This window comes from Protomyctophum bolini, assembly GCF_963924005.1.
Source record: "Protomyctophum bolini genome assembly, chromosome: 5".
Taxonomy (NCBI): Eukaryota; Metazoa; Chordata; class Actinopteri; order Myctophiformes; family Myctophidae; genus Protomyctophum; species Protomyctophum bolini.
The window spans coordinates 20,891,464-20,913,252 of record NC_137866.1 but is presented as its reverse complement, the minus strand read 5'-3'; the positions used below and the strand labels follow the sequence as shown (position 1 = coordinate 20,913,252).

The 21,789-nt window shown below is 42.6% G+C and overlaps 1 protein-coding gene across 1 annotated transcript; it reads right to left on the bottom strand.

The window, feature by feature from the left end:
- Positions 1-1,637: 1,637 nt before the first annotated feature.
- Positions 1,638-21,707, bottom strand: ap4b1 (adaptor related protein complex 4 subunit beta 1). Its single transcript, XM_080764009.1, has 14 exons — positions 21,431-21,707; positions 20,873-21,000; positions 19,467-19,691; positions 18,877-19,007; positions 18,042-18,189; positions 16,627-16,927; positions 15,825-15,923; positions 15,621-15,732; positions 15,035-15,118; positions 9,775-9,878; positions 7,533-7,740; positions 6,394-6,720; positions 3,805-4,359; positions 1,638-2,493 (listed from the first exon to the last, which is right to left on the bottom strand). The coding sequence occupies exons 1-14, from the start codon at positions 21,581-21,583 to the stop codon at positions 2,024-2,026; spliced, it is 3,045 nt and encodes a 1,014-aa protein (XP_080620135.1). The 5' UTR covers positions 21,584-21,707; the 3' UTR covers positions 1,638-2,023.
- Between the last annotated feature and the right edge of the window lie 82 nt (positions 21,708-21,789).

The following is a 21,789-nucleotide window of genomic DNA, read 5'->3' as shown; positions in this document are numbered from 1 at the left end:
GCAACTGGTTGCATTGTTGTGGACAGGCCTGACCTCAACATCTTTGTGAAAACAGAAATACACCTTGTGTAATATGTATTGTATACAGTATGTTGCCACTGTCAGTAATACTGTAGATGACATTTCTATAGTTTCTAATTTGAACATTTCTGAAAAAACGCATTGTCTGAGCTCTGCCCAGCATTTTCCAAAGAGAGAGGATCAATAATAACATCAGTTTGAAGTGGAATGCCTCATTCAGTTCTATCGATAAGAAGTGTACCGGTATTTTTATATGAGGTTATGAATGGAGTGATACCACACAGAAAGTTACCACCGCTGAAATGCTATCACATATTTTCTAGCACTAGGTGTATTCCTTCCCCAAAAATGCTATGAAAACTATTCCCCCCCGTGGCCTGGCCAGAATTCAATTGGCTTTTGTGAACTGACAAAAGAAAGAAAGAACATCCGCACACTATAGTTTCTAGAGCTCCGAGACTTACTTTATTTAGAGGCAACAAATTGCAACGTTTCGACCTACAAGGTCTTCATCATCAGGCAGATATTTTCTGTGAACTATTACAGAAACACAGTTTCTCACAGCCAGTGTCCAGTGCTTTTGCACACTGGCTCTCAATGCTGAGCATAGAGCAAGCACATTTTCCGTTGCTACTAGCTTTATAGCAGCTGAGCTCAAACCCAGCATTACTCAATGGCGAACCAGTGCAGTCTTGCACGCACACACACACAAAGCTCATTAAAAGGAGGAACCTGAGAAACTCAGTCAGACTAGAGGGATTCTCTTTTCCCAATCAAAATATTGTTGAATGGCAAACCAGGGTATTCCTCACAAATACATTATTACAAATAACAAGTATTTACAGACTTTGGGTTATGTGCCGTGTAGTGTGTACATGCACTGCATGTCAACACATTTTAACTTATTAAGTGTTGATTAAATGCTATATGTCTTCATTGTCTAATAAATAATAAACAAAGCTATGTATGAGTAAATTATCACCCTCTTCCTAATTTTAATTTAGGAATTTGGACATGGAGTTAAATGTGTAGATGTAAACCAGTCACATGGAGTAAAGGTCTTTCTGTCCTGTGTAGGAGTGTATGGCAGACAGTATCATATCCACGATGTACTGTATAGACAACAAACAGCCAGAAGCAAGCAGAACCAATCTAAGTTAAAATGGTTGTGTTTCGGGGGCGTCCGCTGGCCTAGTGGTCCAGGTGCATATATAAAAAAAAGATGAAAAAAAAAAAGAAACTTAAATAAACTTTGAAGAAAAAACATAGTTTTGCACACCTACGACAGGTGCCTCACCAGCTCAGTGGCCTTGTGGTTAGATTGTCCGCCCTGAGACTGGGAGGTCCCTGCGACATACTAGCGTCATGTCCAGGGGGTGTACTTGTACATCAAGCTGCCTCACACTACAGAAACAGGAGATAGGCTCCTGCCCTATGGGCCTCATGGCTCGGCAAGGCTACTTACGAGGTGCCTCGGAGTAATGAACTTGAATAGTAGAAGAAAATGAGCCTGTTGAAGGTCCGAGTGACCGATCTTTACCAATACAATACATAATAATAGTAATAATACTCCAATTTCTCTTTTCTTGTGCTCAAAGTCGCTTTACAAAAACGGAAACAAATAAAAATAACTTTATTAAGAGATAACTAAAAACAAAAACACTTAATTAGAAGGCAAAAAGTGGTGAGTTTGGTCTGGTTAAGGTGAGGGTAAGGATCTGGGAGGGCGGCAACCAAAGAAATCGCGTGATCTCAACATACCAGATTCGGATCTGTGTAGAAATTAGATATCCGTTAACAGTCCAGGAGCCACAACAACCGATACAAATCTACGAGGACATTTCCCCCACTGTGGAGCAGGACGTCATCGTATTTCATGCCGAGTGAAATACAACAAACGATACCATTAAAAGGTTATGGGGTTGTTTCAGCTAATGTTCATCTTTATTTTGAGCTAGACTAGCAGGGAAGAACTTCACTTAATGCCTGTGCTTTTGTGCGTTCACACGCTTTCTGAACACATTGCGAGCAGAACAGTGGTGAGCACAGAGAGAAATCCCATCAGAGCTTCGTCGTCTCTCGGCTGCTGCTTAAGAGTCACTTTTACGCCCTCGTTTCCCTCCTTTGACCCGTTTGCTTCCTCTCCCGGGCCCTCCTCTTCCTCACGTTCTTCCACGTCTCCGTCGTCCACGTGTTTTTGTTCTCTTTCTCTCACGTCTTCCTTCCCCGCGTACAGCAGCTCCCCGAGGATGAGCGTGTCGTGGCGGGGCCGCGGCTTGGAGGAGGAGGAGGCGGCGTGCACAGTGCGAGTGTACAGGTACACCTTCCAGGGCACCACGTGGGGCGGCGTGAAGGCCAGTGTCTGGATGTTGACGAGCTGCAGCGCCACCTGTAGGCTCCGCGGCGAAGCGCAGGGCGGGGCGGGACACGGGACAAACTTTTCCACGCATACGTGGTCCACTCCTCCGGCACCTACAGGGGGCAGCAATGTTTGGGGGAAACAAGCACGTACAAATTACAATTTAGGCATTTTAGCAGACGCTCTTGATCCAGAGCGACTTACATTTAAGCCAAAAACAAAAGCATGTCATACATCACATATATAAAAAGTAGTTATCATGAATCGTGTATAAACTAAGAACGTAATAGTGGAGTATCTATGTCAACTATACATACTATACTATATTATATATTATACAATATACATGTGTACTATAAAGTGCTATGACTACATTAGATGCAATTCTAGTGCTGTCTACGTAACGAGCTATAAGTCTGTCTAAAATACTATCTAAGTCGACATAAAGTGCTATCTAAGGGGCTAGGCTAGGGCAAGTGCTACGGGCCATGGTGGAGTCTGAAGAGGTGGGTTTTCAGACTACGGCGGAAGATTGGGAGTGAGGCTGCAGTTCTGACTGTGATGGGAAGTGCATTCCATAGTTTTGGAGCCAGAAGGGAGAAGAGTTTGGGACGTGTGTAGCGTTGTCCCGGCGTTTTTAGTGAAGGTACCTCCAGCTTCCCTGCGTTGGCTGATCTGAGTGAGCGGGAGGGTTTGTAGGGTACGATCATACTTGTGAGATATGGGGGAGCCATGCCTTTGGTTGCTTTGAATGCCAGCATCAGAGTTTTGTATTCTGTGCGGGCAGCGACCGGGAGCCAATGGAGGGAGCGGAGCAGGGGGGAGACGTGTGAGAATTTTAGCTGGTTGAAGACCAAGCGAGCTGCGGCATTTTGGATCAGTTGGAGGGGCTTAAGTGCACATGCCGGTAGGCCAGTAAGGAGGGAGTTACAATAGTCACGTTTTGACACGGCTTGAGTTAGGTTGCAAAGGGCCAGTATTTACAGTATCTATTTCATTTCGATGATTCATTGTCTCCACCAGGCCGAAGGCATGGGGAGAGAGTATGTTTTGCACGTCCGTGTGTCTGTCCGTCTATATGTATAGATACAGAGTATAAATACAATGGAAATTATTTTGCGATAAAAGTTCACTAGTCCTTTTGTACTTAAGCCACATTTCTAACGTCTGTTACCAACTAATCTCCGGCACCGTTAACCCGGTCGATGCCAAACTTTGCACACACACTCCCTAGATGAACCTCTGCCCTTTTGTAAAACACATTTTTTTATATTACTACTCCATATTTTGTTCAAAAATCCCGCTAATCGTTACAAGGTATATCTATAGTCATGTGCTCAAGACAGATCTGTCTGATTGTGGTGTAAGTGGCATCCTCACACTCATTATTCAACTGGTGGCAGTGCCTACCACTATCTCCTTACCTTGTCCAACCTGTTGCAGCAGCCACAGGCACTCAAACTCCTCTGGGCTCAGAGCTGGAGAGAGGGACAGGCCGAGAGGGGCCAACTCCTCTGGGCTCAGAGCTGGAGCGGCAATGTCCTCTGGGCTAAGAGCTGGAGGGGCCAACTCCTCTGGGCTCAGAGCTGGAGGGGCCAACTCCTCTGGGCTCAGAGCTGGAGGGGCCAACTCCTCTGGGCTCAGAGCTGGAGGGAGGGACAGGCCGAGAGGGGCCAACTCCTCTGGGCTCAGAGCTGGAGGGGCCAACTCCTCTGGGCTCAGAGCTGGAGGGAGGGACAGGCCGAGAGGGGCCAACTCCTCCGGGCTCAGAGCTGGAGGGAGGGACAGGCCGAGAGGGGCCAACTCCTCTGGGCCCAGAGCTGGAGGGAGGGACAGGCCGAGAGGGGCCAACTCCTCTGGGCCCAGAGCTGGAGGGAGGGACAGGCCGAGAGGGGCCAACTCCTCTGGGCCCAGAGCTGGAGGGAGGGACAGGCCGAGAGGGGCCAAATCACCAGTGGCAGGAACCTCAGCCGACGATTCTGAGCAGAGAGAAGAAAACGGTAGAGAGGACTGGAGTTTAGTCTCTTGTTTTTGAACGGTGCCAATAACTTGCCCCATGTGTATATGTCTGTCTGTCTGTTTAGAGTACGAACAGCTGCAATACCGCTGGGAGACCTAAAGTGGCACTGTTGAGCAGCTCAAAGGGCCCACTGAGCAATATCATCATCATCATACTATAATTCACTCAATGTCTGTCTGAATGTCTGAAACACTGTCTGAATGAATTGTCTGAAACACTGTCGTAGCTCCTCACCGCCTGCACCAATCGCTCCGACTTTTCACACAGGCATTGACCATAATGTTACGGAGGTCTTAACGAAGCCCTTTTTTCACAAATTATTGATTAATAATTAATGTATTAGTGCATTGAAATTTCGACTTAAGTGGGAACATGCGGAAACTCACATCAAGTATTTTTTCTCTCAGACACCGTCAGAGCTACAGTTAGAACACTTGGAGGGGAGGTTCATAATAATTATAAAAATGAATGTAATAAATTATTACAGCAGTCGGCCTCATGGTGGCGCTATAACAGCCCACTTTTCACTTTATAACTCTTGAAATATATTTTATTGGATTCCTTGGGTCGTGACGCATCTCCCCATAGAGCACCGAAGTCTGACGTCACTTTCAGTAGAGGGCGTCAGTCCCCAGGTTCATGTATTTGTTTAGTTGCATTGAAATCGCCATAGGAGGATTTTTAGATTGCTTCATATAACAACTGTGTTTGAAAAATAAACATGTCACCCCGGCCGCTTCACTCATATGGATATGAAGAATCAACTGACTGAGAGAAAACGCTAATGTTACTGCTGCTGAATTAGTTATATTTTCGCTAGAAGCAGACTGTATCATATTTGAGTGACTGACTGTTGCAAACGATACAGAGACACCTCCCTAACAATAACGCCGAGACAGCTTGTTTATTTTTGGACCACAACGCTTATAGTAGACGATATTAAGATCACCCCATGTTATTCTCCATAGAGAAATTACTTCCGCGAACCAGGGGAATCGTCGGGATGAGCGAGTTACGTCAGGACTTCGGTGCTCTATATAGGCCACGCCCATTTGCGTCAGGATAGATTTGCAGCCATTTTGACTTTTCTTCAAAACACACGTTATGCTTTTGTGCAAATCTCACAAATGAATGGTACACATGATCTCTGGACCTATCCGATTAAAACACCACAGGTGTTTTATTAACGATACAGAATTTTCATAGTCGTTCGGCTGCAATCAGAGTCCAAAGTTAGTGGGAGGGTTTCTACAAAAAATGACACAAATCACCAACGGAATGTCCAATCCACCCCAAATAGAGAAATATATCTCCTCTACTAAAGCTCATATTGTAAGGCTTGTAGATATAGGAAGATAATCAAGAGGGATTTATTTGTCACGTACTCATACAGCTACTGTTCATGTTCCACAGAGACTAAGATAATAAGAAAGAATACAGGGCTCAAGAAAAATAACTATGAACCATTCTGGACGGGAATCCCTTTTGGTGTTTTAACTAAGCATTATGTTGTACTTTAGCTATTGAAAAATAGCAGATCTACAAGCTCTGTGTGGCGCACTATGAGCTTGTAGATCTGCTTTTTCTTTTTATCGTAAAAATGTGGCGCAAATCTTTGAATATATCATTTCACAGCGAACGTTTTTAACTCACATCTTTGCTTCTGTGGGGTCCCTGGAACAACATGTTTTCAGATGGGGGGTCGGCGGCCATTTACATACCTTTTTGGGGGTACTTGACATGAACATGTTTGAGAACCACCGATATAGAAACATGGCTTTACCACCGATATAGAAACATGGCTTTACCACCGATATAGAAACATGGCTTTACCACCGATATAGAAACATGGCTTTACCACCGATATAGAAACATGGCTTTACCACCGATATAGAAACATGGCTTTTTCAGAAAACTTGTGATTTGTAGAATCGACGTCAGGTCAAAATGGGTTATAACGAAACCAAGGAAGGGTTTAATGTCTCACACTCACCACTGAGAGTTTGCTCAGCCCGTCTCGGGTCCAGGGAGTCAGGGAGGTCCATCTTGGGCGTGATGAGGTCAGAGCTCACATGATGCTGTGGGCTCTCCCCATTCGCTGCAGAGCCCGCCTCCGCGCCGTCTCGCCTCAGGGGTTCTAACGTGTTAAAGCTCCGTGCCCACTGGCTGACCGGCTCCGGCTGGCGGCCAATCAGGACGCCCAGAGAGGGGTCAGCTGACCTCCGGCCGTGGAGGACCCTGCGCGTCTCCTCCACGCCGCGGCGCAGCAGGCGGTAGTAGAGCAGCGCCTGGTCGCGCACGCACATGTCCGTCTCCTCCTCTAAAGACACGGAAAGGAACGGTGAGATTAACGTTGACAGCCATTCTGACCTGAGATCAGATTCTAAAAGTGTCTTCTACATCCTGACAGTTTCCATTCTGACCTGAGATCAGATTTTAATAAATGTCTTCTATGTCAGTCGCTCTTCGATTTTTCAAAAATAGCAGACCTACAAGGTCGTAGCGCGCCACTCGGTGACGCGCTATGAGCTTGTAGATCTGCTATTTTTCAATAGCTAAAGCATAACATAATGCTAACACCAAAAGGGGTTCCCGCCCAGAATGGGTTTTTAATAGTGGCAACTAACTGGCACAGTTCAAACATGTCGGACACAAACATTTAGGATTAGTTATTACAACTATTCCGCAACATATACTTGACTATGAAGGTGAAGATGTACTTATTAGACATTAGTCATTAGAATTAGAAACAATGTTTTGATCAAATTCTGATGTAATGTTAGCTCTGGGTATATATGTTCACCCAAAATTACAGTACATTACTGATTACTGAACAAATTACATTTGTTTTAGTGCTGTGATTAACTAAGCATTATGTTCTATACTTTAGCTATTGAAAAATAGCAGACCTACAAGCTCGTAGCGCGCCACTCGTTGGCGCGCTACGAGCTTGTAGATCTGCTATTTTTGACAAATGGTAAAAATGCGGCGCAAATCTTTGAATATACATTCTTTCAGAGCGTTTTATTTATTTATTTCGACGTCAGGTCGAAACTTCACTGTTCATCGCACACACGCACGCACAAGCACGCGCGCACGCACACACACACTCACACACACACACACACACACCTATGCAGTAGTGCAGCAGTCGTCCCAGCATGTCCTGCGTCTCGGCGGGCCGGCAGAGGAACAGCCGCGTGGCGGCGGTGAGCAGCTCCGCCTTGACGCCCAGGGAGACCTCGCTCCGCACGCCGTCTATGAACGCTTCCAGCACGTAGGGGGCGCCAGAGACCCGCTCCCCGTAGACGCCCAGCAGCCAGAGCAGAGCCTGTCTGCCCTGCAGGGGTGGTGGGGGGGGGGGGGGGGGGGATAGAGAACCTTTTTAACCCATTCTGACCTGAGATCAGATTCTAACGCACAGAAGAATGGTGGTTCTTTAATCAACCGTACGTTTGCTGTTTATTTCACTGTGGTACTTTAACTCCATGGACTGAGGTCGATTAAAAAAAAGGTTTCTAAATCTTTTCTGAAAAACCCATGTTTCTATGTCAGTGGACCCCCAGAATTATCTCTATTGGGCCACGGACCCCAATCTCAAAATATGTAGTTCCATGGACCAATATTTTAGTTAAAAATGTTTGCTCTGAAATATATATTCAAAGATTTGTGGCACATTTTCACGACTTTTCAAAAATAGCAGACCTACAAGCTCATAGCGCGCCACTCAATAGCTAAAGCATAACATAATGCTAACACTAAAAGGGGTTCCCGGCCGCCCAGAATGGGTTAAAATACAGTATACAGTAATGGCTCATTTATGCTCTGTCATATCATGGTGTCCTGTTAAAAAAAATAAGCAGATATAAAAGCGCACAATTGCGTCGTGGATGAGCTTGTAGATCAGCTATTTTTTGCCAGGTGAATTATAAGTCATTGCTGTTGGGGCAGAAAACTTGTATCGACCATATGTGTTTTCGGAAATCAATGCCCTATACTTCAAGTGTCAAACAACAGCAGTGAAAATAGCCGATCTATAAGCTCACAACACTCCGTGGGTGTGACACGTTGTGAGATTGTAGATCGGCTATTTGCACTATTTTATATACCATTATTTCTTTCTTTTTTTCAGATATCTTTTGTGGCTTTCGCCTTTATTAGATTTTTCATAGAGGGATAGGTATACTGAATATATGTATGTATACTGAATATATGTATGTATACTGAATATATGTATGTATACTGAATATATGTATGTATACTGAATATATGTATGTATACTGGCTGACAGGACATGGGGAGAGAGATGGGGGGGGGGGGGGTGACACGCAGGAAAAGCCGTCGGGATCGGGAGTCGATTGTAAGTAAGAATATATGGCCCTTATTATCCCTTATTAAAAATTGGTGTCCCTTATTTGAAAATCGAATAGAAAAATTGGGTCATTTCCGGTCAAACCCCCCCAATTTCAGGTCTAAATTACGTTAATCAATTACATTACATTAAACAACACAGTAACAATCTTTTGGCTTCCAGCGACCCCACATTGTTTCTTCAGGAACAATATTTCTAGTTGTAATATAATATTATATAATTAATATCAAATACTACCTGACCTGTATTGACATGTAGGCCTATGAGCTGTTTGAGAGTGTAAAAGTGCTATATAGCCAGACTGGATTACCAGCCTATAGGTGCCAGCCGCCCGGGACAATTTTTTTTTAATAGTAATAGAAAAAGGAACTGTTTTGGACATTCACTCGACAGTGACGAAATCAGACTTAACCCATTTAGGCCTGATGTCGAAATAAATAAATAAAATGTCTTTTTAAAAGTTTTTTCTGAAAAACCTCATCAGTGGTTCTCAATATTTCATGTCAAGGACCCCAAAAATTATATGTAATTATGCCGCCGACCCCCATCTGAAAATATGTTGTTCCACGGACCCCCTCAGAAGCAAAGATTTGAGTTAGATTTGAGTAGCGCGCCACTCGGTGGCGCGCTACGAGCTTGTAGATCAGCTATTTTTCAATAGCTAAAGTATAACAATGCTTAGTTAACCCATTTTGGGGCGGGAACCCCTTTTGGTGTTAGCATTATGCTATGCTTTAGCTATTGAAAAATAGCAGACCTACAAGCTCATAGCGTGCCACCGAGTGGCGCACTACGAGCTTGTAGGTCTGCTATTTTTGAAGAATCGTGAAAAGTGACATGAAAGTGTTTGAGAACGACTGACATAGGAAAACATAGCTTTTTCAAGAAAACAGATTTAGGATTTAGAAGACATTTTGCAGAATCGTTCCCAGGTCAAAATGGGTAACACCAAAAGGGGTTCCCGCCCCCAAAATGGTGTTAAGTTGGCTTTATAGCCCTCACCTGGCTATCCTGCAGGATCTCCTCACAGCCCTCCAGAGCCTGACACACAGCTTCACTACACTGGGGACACACCCACACCAGGTCACGCATCGTCTGGACCACCGCTGGAGAGAGGGAGGGCAAATTAAACTCCACATGAGTATAGGCTATTAATACACCAGTGGTTCTCAAACATGTTTATCATCATCATAACCTTTATTTAAACTCGGAGTACAATTGAGGGGCAAGCCCTCATTAGTGTGGTTGCCCTAACAGGGCAACCAGACTATTGTTATTGTAAACGAGCGATACTTTGCCGCACTACTCCTCCCACAGTTTTTGCCGCACACACTCGAGCCATATGTCAAATTGACCGGCTTCATCGGGAATCGAGTGCTTGTATTTTGCTAAGAGATCCGTTATAATGGGGAAATCGAAGACTAAATGTAAGTATTTTTTTCCATTGGAGACCGTAAGCGCCATATTTACAAGACTTGGGAGGGGGGTTCATAATAATGATGAATGATGAAAATTAATTTAAAAGGAATTGCATCAGTCGGCCTCATGGTGGCGCTATAACAGCCCACTTTACGTTTTTCCCTATAACTCTTGAACCGTAAGTCGTAAAATCAAATTTTCCTTTTCCATGGATTCCTTGGGTCATGATGCATTTCCACATATAGGCCACGCCAATTTTAGTCAGGAAAGAAATTCCTGCAAATTTGAATTTTCTCCAAAACACACTTTTGGCTCCTCCTCCTACAGATTTTGTCCAAATCTCACAAGAATCGGCACACATGATCTCCGGACCAATCCGATTAAAACACCAACTGCAGAATTTTGGTAGTGCGTATCGTTCGGCCGTAATCGTCGTAATAGTAGGAGGGGCCTATTTGACAAAAAATGCCGTAAATCACGAACGGAATGTCCGATCCATTCCAAATTGAAGTCGCATGTCACGGGTGGTTCAATCAACCAAGTTCCAAAAGCATTTTCATCCATAGGTGGCGCCGCAAATGATTTTTGGGAGATAAATCTCCTCCGAAGTAGTTATGCATGATCACAGGGGTCTCGTGACATTGTAATTGGCTGGAAAAATTAGTGGGAGGGGCCTATTGACTGCGGCAACCACACTTTGCATTTCTTCAAAATTGTGACCTTTCTACTAGTTTATATTCATATTTGAATAGGAAAGAGAGGTCGCACACAATGCATCGCGACGCATCGTGAGCTTGTAGATCAGCTATTTTCAAATGGTCGAAATGTATATAGGGTTGAAGTGGATACAGTAATGTATGTTTTTCTAATCAAAATGTAAATCTCCAAAGTAACTAGTAACTAAAGTTTTCAAATAATTGTAGTGGAGTAAAAGTACAAATGTTGGCTCTGAGATGTAGTGGAGTAGATGTAAATGTATTGGAAATTTTTATAAAGTCAAGTAAAGTACAAATACCTCAAATTGTACAGTATTTGAGTAAATGTACTTATTTACTTTCCACCACTGGGTTAACGGCAGGAGGATGAGTTAACAAAACGTCAACAAAGAGAGAAGTATATGACCAAGCTGTCCGTCTGATGACAAAAAAGATTACAAAAGAAAGGAGAGCTGCATGACTAAGACACAGAAGTGGTCAATGTTATCCTCAACTTCATATTGACATCTGTTGTCCAGATCATATCTCACAGCAGGGCTGCAGGGCTGAATCATTCAGGCCGCGGTAGTCAAGTCATACACCCAGCCAGGCCACCCTATCCCTATTCCCACACACTTGTACGTTTAGATTACAACAGAGCCATAGAGTATAGACAGAGCTGCGACATTGAGGGGGCAGAAAACAGCCCGGTCACGTGGTTATGTACTCACGCGAGCCCTATCGACTACAATACATTCCGTAAACTTCCGTATTTCAAATCTCTGTATTTATGCCAAATATTGCGATATCGATACGATATTACCGTTAAAATTTCATATTCTACATTTTAAGTGTTGCAACACTTATACATACACGCACGCACACGTGTGGGGATTGAAAAACCATAAAACCTGGGTGATCTATTCTACTGTATGCTATCAAATTGTATGTTTATTCATGCAGCATAGTACTATACAGTATATTGGTGTTATAAGATGTATATTATACTTTAGCTATTGAAAAATAGCAGATCTACAAGCTCATAACGAGGCACCGAGTGCCACGCTACGAGCTTGTAGGTCTGCTATTTTTGAAAAATCGTGAAAATGTGGTGCAAATCTTTGAATATATATATTCTGTCAGAGCGATCGTTTTTAACTCAATTTTTGCTTCATGGGGGGTCCCTGGAACAACATATTTTCATATTTTCAATTACATATATTTTTGGGGTCCTTGACATGAAAAACTTTAAAAATGACTGACATAGAAACATAGGCTTTTCAGAAAACTGACATTTGCAGAAATGTCTTCAGGTCTAAATGGGACCGGACCGCATCTCCATGCATGATATGATCTACTGCACAACGGATATGTCAACATGAAGTCGAAGTGAGTCATAGTTCTCTCTTTTTGTATCTTTTTGTCATCAGTTTCCTCCTTTAAGTGAAAGAAAAGTAGTGTCAAAATATCTTTTGTATTCGGCTTCAAAACAGGTAGTAGCTTTTCGTGCTGGGGCCCTTTACCGTTTGTCGCAAAAACATGAATTTTGGGGGTTAAATCCCCTCCGAATTACTTACACATGATCTAACGTGTGACTTGAAATTGTAATTGGCTGGCAATATTAGTGGGAGGGGCATATGTAAGACACTGCGGCAACCACACTCTGCAATTTTTTTTTTTTTAATCTGATTTTTTTTTCAATGTAGCCGAAATACAAAGCACAAAATACAAAACAAACTTATCCATGTCGAGGAGTCAGGACCTGATAACTGATATGTACATTATGAAGTTGGCCGCGGCCCCGTGGACCCACATTTTTCAAAAGATAGCTGATCTACAAGCACATTGGTAAGATGTGTTCAAAGTTACATAAGTAATAGACAACAATTTGTCCAAATGGGAAATTACAAGTCTCTGAACTTAAACATTACCTGCGGTGTCCCACAGGGGTCAGTATTAGGACCTGCATTGTTCATTCTATATATAAATGAACAATTTAAACATTTTAAAACTAGTTGTTTTTGCCCGACGACACAAATATATTTTTGTTCAGGAGATGATTTAAACCAGCTCATAACAGTAGTGAAGTCTGAGCTATCAAAAATAAAGTTTGACCAAAATAAGTTCATCACTAAACCCGAGTAAAACTAAATGTATGATATTTGGAAATCGAAAAAGAGATATAGAAATTAATTTAGAAATAGATGATGTGAAGACTGAAATACAAAATATTTGTGTTCCAAACTGGCAAGAACAATAGGGATATTGGACATTGGATAGGAAACCATTACACACTCCCTTATCCCCTATCTATCGTATTGTGTAGAAGTATGGGGCAATACCTATAAAAGCATACCTTGATCATAGTACCACTACCAATAACCTGTTTTTAAAGTCTTATATTCTAAAGTTCCTAGACTTGGTGAAATTTTAAGCTGCACAAATCATAGTTTAAAGCCTGGAATAAATGTTTACCTGTGAATATTCCAAAAACCTTTTAAGGAGAGAGATGGAAATTATGACTTACGAAACAAACACAATTTAAAACAGACAATTATTCATTCAACACTTCAATATATATATATATATATATATATATATATATATATATATATATATATATATATATATATATATATATATATACATACATACATACATACACTCTGGAATAATCTTGATATAGACATATATATGAAATATAATAATAATAATATAAATATGAAACAATTCAAGCACTGCTATAAGCAGTCACTCCTGCAAAATTATGAACAGCTGATTGACTAGGATTAGTTTTACTCTGTGATGTCCTTTTTATTCTTTACTATAGAGGTCTTGTTATTACTTTCAATATGATGGATTAACAATTACTGTATGTAATAAAATGGTTTTATTATTTGTATTATTATCATTATTAAATACATTTTTCATTTTTGTATTATAATATATTATTGGGACAACATAAGCATTGCTTCTCTCTGTCCCTTCTTGAACAAAAAAATTGCGTGATTGTTATTGTGTTGATGATGTACTGTTATTTGTACTTTTTATGTTCAAGATAAATAAAGATCAAATCAAATCAAAAAGGATTGTAGATCTGCTATTTTTTCAATAGCCAAAAAATCTAATGTGTTTAACCCATTTAGGCCGGACGTTGAAATAAAGAAGTCCTCTGAAAGAATATATATTCAAAGATTTGTGCCGCATTTTCACGATTTAAAAAAAATAGCAGACCTACAAGCTCATAGCGCACCACCGAGTGGCGCGCTACGAGCTTGTAGATCTGCTATTTTTCGATAGCTAAAGTATACCCTCAAGGACCCCCTGGGGTTCCACAAACGCCACTTGGCAGTTGCCATACACATGAGTTGGTTCTTTATTTATTTGTAACCAGGTGTTCCAGGTCGAAATTTAGTCATGTGATTTGAAAAGCTGGAATGGATTCTCTCTATCTGAATCCCCTTAATTGACTGGCGGAGAGTAAACACTGGAAGAGAGAGAAGCTAAAAGGTCTCGTGATTTTCACATTTCTATTTCAGCTGAAAAGGCCTCAGAACACAGAAAGAAAAAAACCTGCCATGGCTCACTGGAGTGGATTTTCTAGTTCAAACCTTTTAACCCATTCTGGGCGGGAACCTATTGCTAATGCTAATGCTTTAGCTGTTGAAAAATAGCAGATCTACAAGCTCATAGCGCGGCACCGAGTGGCGCGCTACGAGCTTGTAGGTCTGCTATTTTTTTAATATATATTTCAGAGCGAACATTTTTAACTAAAATATTTGCTTCTGGGTGGTCCCTGGAACAACATATTTTGAGATGGGGGTCCGTGGCCCAATAGAGATAATTCTGGGGGTCCTTGACACGAGGGAAACTTGACATGAAAAAGGTTGAGCACAACTTTTTTTTAATCGCCATCAGTCCAAAATGGGTCAATACACATTTGTAGGACCATGATAAAGACTTAACTTAATATAAGTAAGTACTTAAAGTAAGTAAGTAAGTAGTATGGGGGGGATTCACAAGAACTGTAGTGAAAGAGTCAGATGGAGAAGGCTTCCCTTCCCTTTTCTAGATTAGAAAATATGACGACACAGAGAGGGACATTGCTGCTGGTATTGAAAATGGAATGTGTGTGTCTGTTTTCCTACCAGAGGTGATGTGTTCCTGTTTGAGTCCCAACAGCCCGGTGAGAATGTCCAGACATTTATCACTGTAGCTTCGCCCTATACGACCTACGCACGCACACACGCACACATACATACATACATACATACACACACAACCCAGGGAACGCATTCATCAATGCTGCAAGTGACTAAGCAATGGAAATAAAAACAATGGGTCGCACCATTTTGACCTGACGTAAAAAAATAAAAAAAATAAAATAAAAGTCTTCTGAAAGAATATATATTCAAAGATTTCTGCCGCATTTTCACGATTTTCTAAAATAGCAGACCCACAAGCTCGTAAGTGGCGCGCTATGAGCTTGTAGATCTGCTATTTTTCAATAGCTAAATTATGACATAACGTTTCTGGCTATCCAGCCTTCATCAGTGTGATTGATACTGATGAAGGCCGGATAGCCGAAACGTTTGTCTTTTGATTCATCGTGCAAGAATAAAAACTAAAATGTAGTCTTGGTGTGTGCGACCCATTACCTTTTATTTCCATAATATGATTTGAACGAGAGAGAGGGGAGTTGCACCACTCAGTTCACACGGGTGTGATTTTTACCTATCGCCGAGATGGCCGCCTGGGCTGTTTCAGTGCTGACGTCAGTACAGTATCCCTTGAGCTCATCAAGCACCGACGCCACGTTCTCGTCGTTCACCAGCTCCACCAGCACCTGCAAAACACCACACTCATTACGATGTGTAGTTACTGTGTAGGCTTATGGTGCATTGTTGTCATATGTGCATATATATAAATGTACCCCACCTGCATCTTCCTCTGCTTGATGTAAGCCGGCTCTGCGTAACTACAGAAGAAGCGTTTGTAGTGGGAACCCATCAGGCCAGGAAGAGAACGCAGGAGCAACTAGGGAAAAACAAACAAGAAGGTTCTTTAACCCATTCTGACCTGAGATCAGATTCTAAAAATGTCTTCTACACGCTGACAGTTTTCTGAAAAAGATGTGTTTCTGACCTGAGATCAGATTCTAAAAAGCTATGTTTCTATGTCAGTGGTTCTTTGATTTTTCAAAAAATAGCAGACCTACAAGCTCGTAGCGCGCCACTCGGTGGCACGCTATGAGCTTGTAGATCTGCTATTTTTCAATAGCTAAAGTATAACATAATGCTTAGTTAAAAACACCAAAAGGGGTTCACGCCCAGAATGGGTTAATGAACTGGTGCGTGTGGCCACATAAAAACGTAATTCATTTTTTTTTTTTTATATATTTTTATGTATTTCTCCTGGTATATCATAGTAGTACCTGTTGATCATATTTTAGGGGGGGGGGGAGAGGTCACGGTACTCCCTCTTTTATGTCTCTCAAACGCGTCCCCCTTTTTTCCTACCCGATTTCTCCACTAATAGTACTTGGGTTTGGTGGTGGCTCACAGCGCAGTGAGCTTGTGGATGTTCTATTTTCAATAGCAGAGCTACAAGCTCGCTGGTGGAGAAAAACAGCTGCATATTTATCTGAAATATCTGCACGCGCGCGCGCACACATACAAGCATGCGCATGTACACTCTCTCTCACTCTCATCCCCCTTTTCACACACACTTCCCCCTTCACCTGTATGTGGCAGAGGGCGGTGAACCTCATCTCCCTAGACGCGCTCCCGCAGGCGGCCAGCAGAGGGCCCCGCACTCGCTCCAGCGCCGACAGGCTGACCGCGGGGAGGTCCCCCGAGGAGGAGGAGGAGCACAGGGCGAGGAAGAGGCCGAGCGTGGCGGCCATGACCGGAGGGTGGGGGCTGAGGAGCAGCGGGTCCAGCAGGGAGAGGACGTCGAAGAGCTCGTCGTCCGACTGGGGCCGGCAGCGCTGGAGGAACCGGAGCACCTCGCACTGGCCCCACACGTCACACTCCTTCAGTCTGGAGGGGGGTTGATATGCCTGAGTTTATGCATATCACTATGTGCATAAACACCACAGCACATGGGTGAACAGCTGCACATAAAAAACGCACTTAATCCATTCAGGCCTGACCTCAAAATAAATAAATAAAATCTTCTAAATCCTCCAGTTTTCTGAAATAAATATTTTTTCACGATTCTTCTAAAATAGCAGACCTACAAGCTCGCGCGCTATGAGCTTATTAGATCTGGTATTTTTCAATAGCTAAAGTATAACAATGTTTAAAACACCAAAAGGGGTTCCCGCCCCAAAATGGGTTAAACACACTTAGTTAAGACACACAGACACAGACACAGACACAGACACACACACACACACACACACACACACACACACACACACACACACACACACAAAGGCTGTCCCCAAACATTCCTTTTTTTATCTCGAAAGTATATCTCGGCGAGAATGCGATATGCATAACAAAGAGTACTATGTTCATGTTGCGTTTACATGTATCTTTTGCAACTGCCCGTGTGTGTGGGAATCATAACATTGTGGCAGAGTACAAAGGTTATTTTTTAAATGAATTAGAAACAAATGGTTCGGATGTTCGCTCGAAAAGTCTTGCCGAAGTTCGAGTCCTAAAAACAGGGCTAGGGTACAGCCTTAACAAACACACACACACACACACACACACACACACACACACACCGCTAAACCACTTATCCCTAAACTTCTTTACCTTTTTTTACTATTTTGAAAAACATTTTTGAATAGTTCAACTAGCCAATCCACATTGACACGTTGTGAGCTTGTAGACTGGCCATTTTAACTATTCAAAAATGTTTTGCAAAATAGTAAAAAAAAAAAAAAAAAGGCAAAGAAGTTTAGGGATACTGGGATTTAGCCCTAAAGGGCAGTCCATACTGTCTCCGACCACCGAACTTTTCGTCGGAAAGATCAGACTTAAATTCTTTCTCCGAAGTAGAGTTCGGAGAGTCTCAACATCTGGGAGTGCAGCTTTCAGAACAAAAATTCGGAGGAATGCGTTTCAGAAGCTTTCCGACGAACAGTTCGATGGTCGGAGACAGTATGGACTGCCCTTAAGTCTCCATCACACCAAACTCCACCTGTTGAGGAGGTGATGAGTGATGGGTTTGTTGATGACCACGCCTCCCTCCTCCCTCAGTATCTCCTCCAGGGCTCGGAGGCAGTTGACCGTCACCACGGGGTCAGGGTCCCTCAGCAGACTGTACAGCTCATTTACCACGGCAGCATCTGGGGAGGTGACGACGTCTTTTATCCCATTCTGACCTGAGATCAGATTCTAAAAATGTCTTCTACATCCTGACAGTTTCATTATTATTAACCCATTCTGACCTGAGATCAGATTATAAAAGTGTCTTAGATTTTTCAAAAATAGCAGACCTACAGTGATACACACGCACACGCACGCATAATATTACATGCGAGTACATGAGCTCACACCCAAAAAGTAGTCTTAACCCATTTTGGCCTGACCAAATAGATAAATTTACAGTAGAATTTTTTTTTAATGTTTTCTAAATCTTCCAGTTTTGTGAAAAACCTCAAGTTTCTAGGTCAGTGGTCCTCAATATTTCATGTCAAGGACGCAAAAAATATTATCTAATTTGCCCGCCGACCGCCCATCTGAAAATATGTTGTTCCAGGGACCCCGCCAGAAGCAAAGTTTCGAGTTAAAAACGTTCCGGAAAAATATACATTCCAAATTTGCGACACATTTTCACGGTTTTTCGAAAATAGCAGACCTACAAGCTCGTAGCGCGCCACCAATCTGCTATTTTTCAATAGCTAAAGAGGTTCCTTTCCCGCCCCCCAAAATGGGTTTAAGTAACAAGAACAAGAGGACAGCACAGAAACAAAGACACGTTTGTCATATAGGTGAGACATCGGTGAGACGTTGGTGAGACGTTTGTATCTCACCTATGTCAGCGTTGGGCTGGAGGTTGTGCAGTTTGGCCCAGCCCAGTACGGCTACTCGTCTCACACACGCCGCCCGGTCCTTCAGTCCCGCCGTCAGCGGCTGCTCCACATACTCCGCCAGACTAGGTAACCTGAGACAAGATAGGAGGATGTTTTGCAGCCAAATTACACTCCATATTATGCCAAAACAATGTCTGACGTTTTACCCATTTTGACCTATATATATATATTCAAAGATTTGTGCCGCATTTTTACGATTTTTCAAAGATAGCAGACCTACAAGCTCGTAGCGCGCCACTCGGTGGCGCGCTACGAGCTTGTAGATCTGCTATTTTTAAATAGCTAAAGCATAACATGATGCTTAAAACACCAAAAAGGGTTCCCGCCCCAAAATGGGTTAAATACATTTTCATTCTTTAAAATGTCTGAAAGGAAGAGTTTGCTTTTGGCAATACTGCGAAGGTGGTAGAATGAGGACTGGACAACTTTTTTTGTTGACATGGCCCTCCAGGGAGAGGTCGGAATCTAGGGTGACGCCTAGGTTTCTAGCTGCAGCAGGTGTTTACTATTATCATCAGTACCTTAATTACCTTAGATTGGTCATGTTCCTGAGTGCCAGGCTGCGGACCATCGGGTTAGAATCCTGGCAGTCTTTCCTCAGAGTGTTGATGACCAGCAGAGACAGCTCTGGGTTCAGGCTGGCGTAGGAACACAGGAAGACATACACCAGTTTCTTCTGGACCACGTCTACCGTCGCACACGCCTTCACCATCTCACTGAACAGACCCGAAACGTCCAAACCCTGGGACATCACCCTGGAGAGAGAGAGAGAGAGAGAGAGAGGTCCACAAGATGGTCACATATTTCGTCAGGTCACCAATTTCACCATAACACCTGGAGTGATCGACTGTGAGTGATTCTGACCTTCAAAGTACATAATTTGTGTTTTGATTGTATTGCTGTATTGTTGTATTGTTCTTTCTGCTTTGGCAATGTAAACGTATGTTTTCTCATGCCAATAAAGCCATTTGAATTGAATTGAATTGAATTGAGTTGAATTGAGTAAGCAAGTGGCTGAGATTCTGGGTATTGGAAAAAGGCTTCTAAATCCTAACATTTTTCTGAAAAACCCATGTTTCTATGTCAGTGGTGCTCAACCTTTTTCACGTCAAGGACCCCCAGAATTAACTCTATTGGGCCACAGACCCCCATCTCAGAAGCCAATATTTTAGTTATAAATGTTCGCTCTGAATGCACAGTATATATTCAAAGGTTTGCGCCGCATTTTCACGATTAAAAGAAAATAGCAGACCTACAAGCTCGTAGATCTGCTATTTTTCAATAGCTAAAGTATAACATAATGCTATAGTTAAAACACCAAAAGGGGTTCCCACCCAGAATGGGTTAAGGGTATAATTAGGGTGCGGTTAGAAAAGGAATAAATAAATAAAAGGAGACATAATGTAATGTAATGTAATGAATGCAAGTTCATAAGGATGGCAGTGTCACATGATACTGTCTGTATCTACAGTATGCGTCCATATTACATCCTGCATACAATCTTTGTAATCTTAAAGATAGGGTGAGAAGTTCAGTCACACAAGAGAGTCGCCGCTTCTTCGCCTGGAAAGGAGCCAGCTTAGGTGGTTCGGGCATCTGGTTAGGATGCCTCTCGGGAGGTTCTCGAGGCACATCCCACTGGGAGGAGACCCCCAGGGGCAGACCTGGGCGCAGTTGGAGGAAACACATCGACTCACTGGCCTTTGGAACGTCTCGGCATCCCCCCCAGGAGGAAGTCGCTAATGGAGAGGAACACGTGGAACACTCTGGTGGAGCTGTTGCCCCCGCGACTACGGACTACGGATAAGCGGTTGAAGATGGAGGGATGGATGGATACAAGCCTTAGGCTTCAGAGTGAAAGAAACAGCTACAGATGGAGCCTGTCCATCTCCAGTATTTCAATATACAGTAAACCCTGCACAACAATGAATCATACCTAATGACTTTGAGGATGGTGTTCCTGTAGCGCAGAGGGTCAGACTGGACATGGGGGTTGGACAGGGCTCTCTTAAGGTCCTTGACCGTCTCCTCGCTTCCCAGGTAAGGCATGTTGGCTTTAGTGCTCTGACAGACACACAGGTACAATTACAAATATTGCAATTTGTGATATATGAATACACAGGAAAAGCCTCAGTGTGAATAGAACTCCAGAGTATAGAGTCATTTATTTGGTACATAACCAAATGGACAAATAGGCTATGATAAATGAATGGGAATTTTACTGTATTGCGTTACTGGTATGAACACACAGCATAACACTCATAATCCTCTTATATTTGACTTATACATCATGTTTTACAAAATTAACCTTTGCTCACAGAAATCGAGTCAAAAGGGGAGACCTTAGAGTACAGATACAGATGTTTTTTCAATGATTAGCCAACAAAGAGGAAACTTTCACTCTTCCTTAAAGACAACATATGACAGGTCAACATAACGATGCAATGTTCTAAACAAACACATTCATTTATAATATATATATATATATATTCACCTTTAAATCCACTGGGAGGATTCTATTTAAGGCATTTTGTTGATTCGTTTGTTTACAATCTAGTCGCGGCACACACTTCCGCAATTCTTCTTCTGCAACTGATGAAAGAATCTGGATCAATGTATGGCGCCATCTACTGGCCAAAAAGAGCATAACCACTTAAAATACATAAAGGTGACCTTTATTTTTCCAGGGCAGACCATTGAGCAAGCTCTTTTTAAGGGACGCCTGCATGCGATTCATAGTGGTGTATGTATGTTACATTATGCATTATGCAACTTGTCCAGTCACAGACAAATGTAAGTATATTGTATTAATTTAGTTGTAAATTGTAATTATACGTGGCTTATATATCCATT

Coding starts and splice junctions, on each gene's coding strand:
- ap4b1 (XM_080764009.1), bottom strand. CDS start 21,583: ATGCTCTTTTTGGCCAGTAGATGGCGCCATACATTGATCCAGATTCTT. Junction 19,008..19,466: donor AGGAACATGACCAATCTAAG/GTAATTAAGGTA, acceptor ATCTTGTCTCAG/GTTACCTAGTCTGGCGGAGT. Junction 16,928..18,041: donor ACTCATCACCTCCTCAACAG/GTGGAGTTTGGT, acceptor ACCCCCCTCCAG/ACTGAAGGAGTGTGACGTGT.